Below are 2,720 nucleotides of genomic sequence, written 5' to 3' on the forward strand. Positions count from 1 at the left end.
GTAGAAGATGGATAGAGAGACTGATAGGCCAGTCAATCAATCAATAGATTGGTAAAAGTAGCTGAGACATCACACACTGAGACTCCCTATTGCTTATCAGTAGAGACCTGGCACCCCATAGCCACAAGTCCAAAATCAAAAAGCCTCTGCAAACTCAGCTTTTTCACAACTCATTTGGCAGAAAAATCTGACATGAACCAAATTGATTTGGTGTCAAAACTTGACTTGAAGCTATTTACAGTCTATTTATCCCACTTAGTGTAAACATCCATGTATTTCATTGCAGAAATATTAATGTGTTTGATTACAAGATGCTGCCCCAGACCCCATCGGAGGGATTATGTTAACATATCATATAAGCAGTATATCTCCTTTCCAAAATGTCAAAATTATTAATTTGTCAACACACCTGGTCCTCGGGTTTCAGATAAAAGATTATTGGCATGTCACCAACAGAGCCTGCTGGGACCTCAGTCTCCTCTCTAGAAAGTTCCCAACCCGAGAGGGGAGGACCTAGTTTCTGTGGGGCCTGAAGATTATTTAATTGGAGGGGGGGCACTTTAAGAAAAAGAACACAAAATTACAATACAAAGTTAAGTGTAAGGCCCTGGAGGAAGGACCTTACACTGGTAAGTGAGGGACCCCGAAGTTTAAGTTTCATTAGTTTCATTGTAAATCTGCATCTGGGTAAGTGACTTAAGCCCCCTGAGCTTTTCTCATCTGTAAAATGGGATGACAATAACTATATCACAGGTTATGATGATTGAGATGATGCGGTGAGAAGGCACAGAAGCGTCTTGCAGGTAGTATTGTAGCGAACTTTTCTCAATAAACCTCAAGTCAGTGAGTTTCGTTGTGTAACCTACCTCACCAGCTCCGCACAACCCCACCCAGTAATTCTCTGTGTTATTCAGAAGTATCCCTGATGGTGGGAACTTTAGGTAACAGAACAAGCAGAAGAGATTCAGAAATAAACACAAATAAACACACTTTTCAATTCACCCCCAGGAGAAACCACTGACCCGCCAGGGAGTCTATGAGAGGACCCCAGCCCACAATGGAAATAGATGCAAAAAGCATACATATCTATGCCACCTCCCTTAACCCCTACCCAATAAGTGGTGGTCTCTCCTAACCTCAGTTTCACTCAGAAGACCCAGTTTTGGAGAACTGTCCATTCCACTTCTTCACAAGTGCGGGGCAGGGGCAGGGTGGGGCGGGAATCCTAACAGAGACCACCTACCATTCATCCTCAATTGATTGCATTTCTTAAAAGAACTTAAATGAAGCTCTGGCAATGGAAAACTCATTAAGCTGTTTCTTATCAGGGACCCAGGTGGAAGCAAGAGCACAATAAAAAAAATCAATAAGGACAAGTCCATGGGACAGAGGTGGGAGCAATTCGTCACAGCTTCGAAGGTAACCAACTGCACTCAACTCTACCATTTGGCTACCAGGCCCCAAGTTGTGTTGAGTAACACTTTCCCAGCCTTTTCTCTGATGGGAATTTTTTTTTTCTAGTTGGTTCTTGGAGTAAAGGGAAATCAGAATCACATGCTGTTGGATGGTTCTTGTAAATTTTAATTAAAATAGTTATCTGGGGATTATAGGAGAAATGACATTTGGCTGGACGCTACCTGATAGGGAGAGGAAGGCAGTACTGAGCAGCTGCTTAATAAGATGTCACCAGAAGGAAATGGAGTCACCTCACTCTATCTTGTAAATCAATAACAGTCATTTCTCTCTCTCTCTCTGCCTCTCTCTCTGTCTTTCTTTTTAACCCAGTCAGAAAACAAGAAGTGAGTGATTCAGCAGACAGGATTTTCTACAAACTAGAACGTGTGTTTATTATTGAAAGGACATCAAGACCTATATTCTTTTCACCCAAAGCTATCCCTAACCCAGAACCTCCCAAATTCATCTACTCAACAAACAAGCACCATAATCATAATAAAGGCAAGAGGTGACATTTAGACAGGTAAAGGCAATTGAGAAAGCACATAACTAGAATGTTTGCTGGAACCTGTACCTTCACCCACAAAATGGACATAATGTTCATCCTTGCCTAGCTCACAACTCTGGTGAAGAACTCCAGGAAACAGTATGCAAACTCACTTTGAAAATATGAAAATGCTTAGCATTATCATAGTTACGTAATTCGTAGAGGCTGCTTTTCAACATAATTGCAATGGTCCAGGTTCTGTGCTAAGGAAACTCTTTAGGTATATTGTTCAGTTCTGCCCTCTTAATAACCCCCATGGGGCACTATTCTTATCCTCAGGTGGGAGAGAAGAATTTGGGGTTCAGAGAGGGTAAGTGACTTGCATGAAGTCACACAGCTGGGTAATGGCAGAGCCAGGAGGTAATGCTGGGTCTTTTTATTAAACACTGGGCTCTTTAAATGGCTGTTCTTCATGATATCATGATTATAATCTCCCCACATAAAGAGTTTCACCATTTTCTTGCTCTTTCATCAAGTTGCTCCTAGACCTGAGATGTGAGAGCCTTTGTTTTTCAACACAGAAAGTTGCTATGGAGATATTGTGTGCACTCGTCTCCAGAAATGCACAGAAAAAGCAGTGGGAGCCACAAACCCTAAAAAACTGTCCTTCAGGGATATTCACAACTAAAATTGGAGGACAGCAAAGCGAATTCTCATATAATTGAATTCCCCAGCAAGTTTGCAGGTCAAACCCTGGGCTGCAGCATGGTCCACTCTG

The 2,720-nt window shown here is 42.0% G+C and overlaps 1 protein-coding gene across 1 annotated transcript in view; it reads left to right on the forward strand.

Annotated features, from left to right (window-relative positions):
• Window positions 1-2,720, forward strand: part of LOC103608513 (coiled-coil domain-containing protein 60-like) — a gene marked incomplete at its 3' end in the record, with an annotated part of 41,720 nt that overhangs the window by 24,202 nt on the left and 14,798 nt on the right. The window contains exon 5 of the mRNA XM_008592941.1: window positions 1,329-1,419. Coding sequence (XP_008591163.1) covers window positions 1,329-1,419 — 91 coding nt within the window. The remainder of the gene's footprint in view (window positions 1-1,328; window positions 1,420-2,720) is intronic.

This window comes from Galeopterus variegatus, unplaced genomic scaffold (assembly GCF_000696425.1).
Source record: "Galeopterus variegatus unplaced genomic scaffold, G_variegatus-3.0.2 Scaffold8509, whole genome shotgun sequence".
Taxonomy (NCBI): Eukaryota; Metazoa; Chordata; class Mammalia; order Dermoptera; family Cynocephalidae; genus Galeopterus; species Galeopterus variegatus.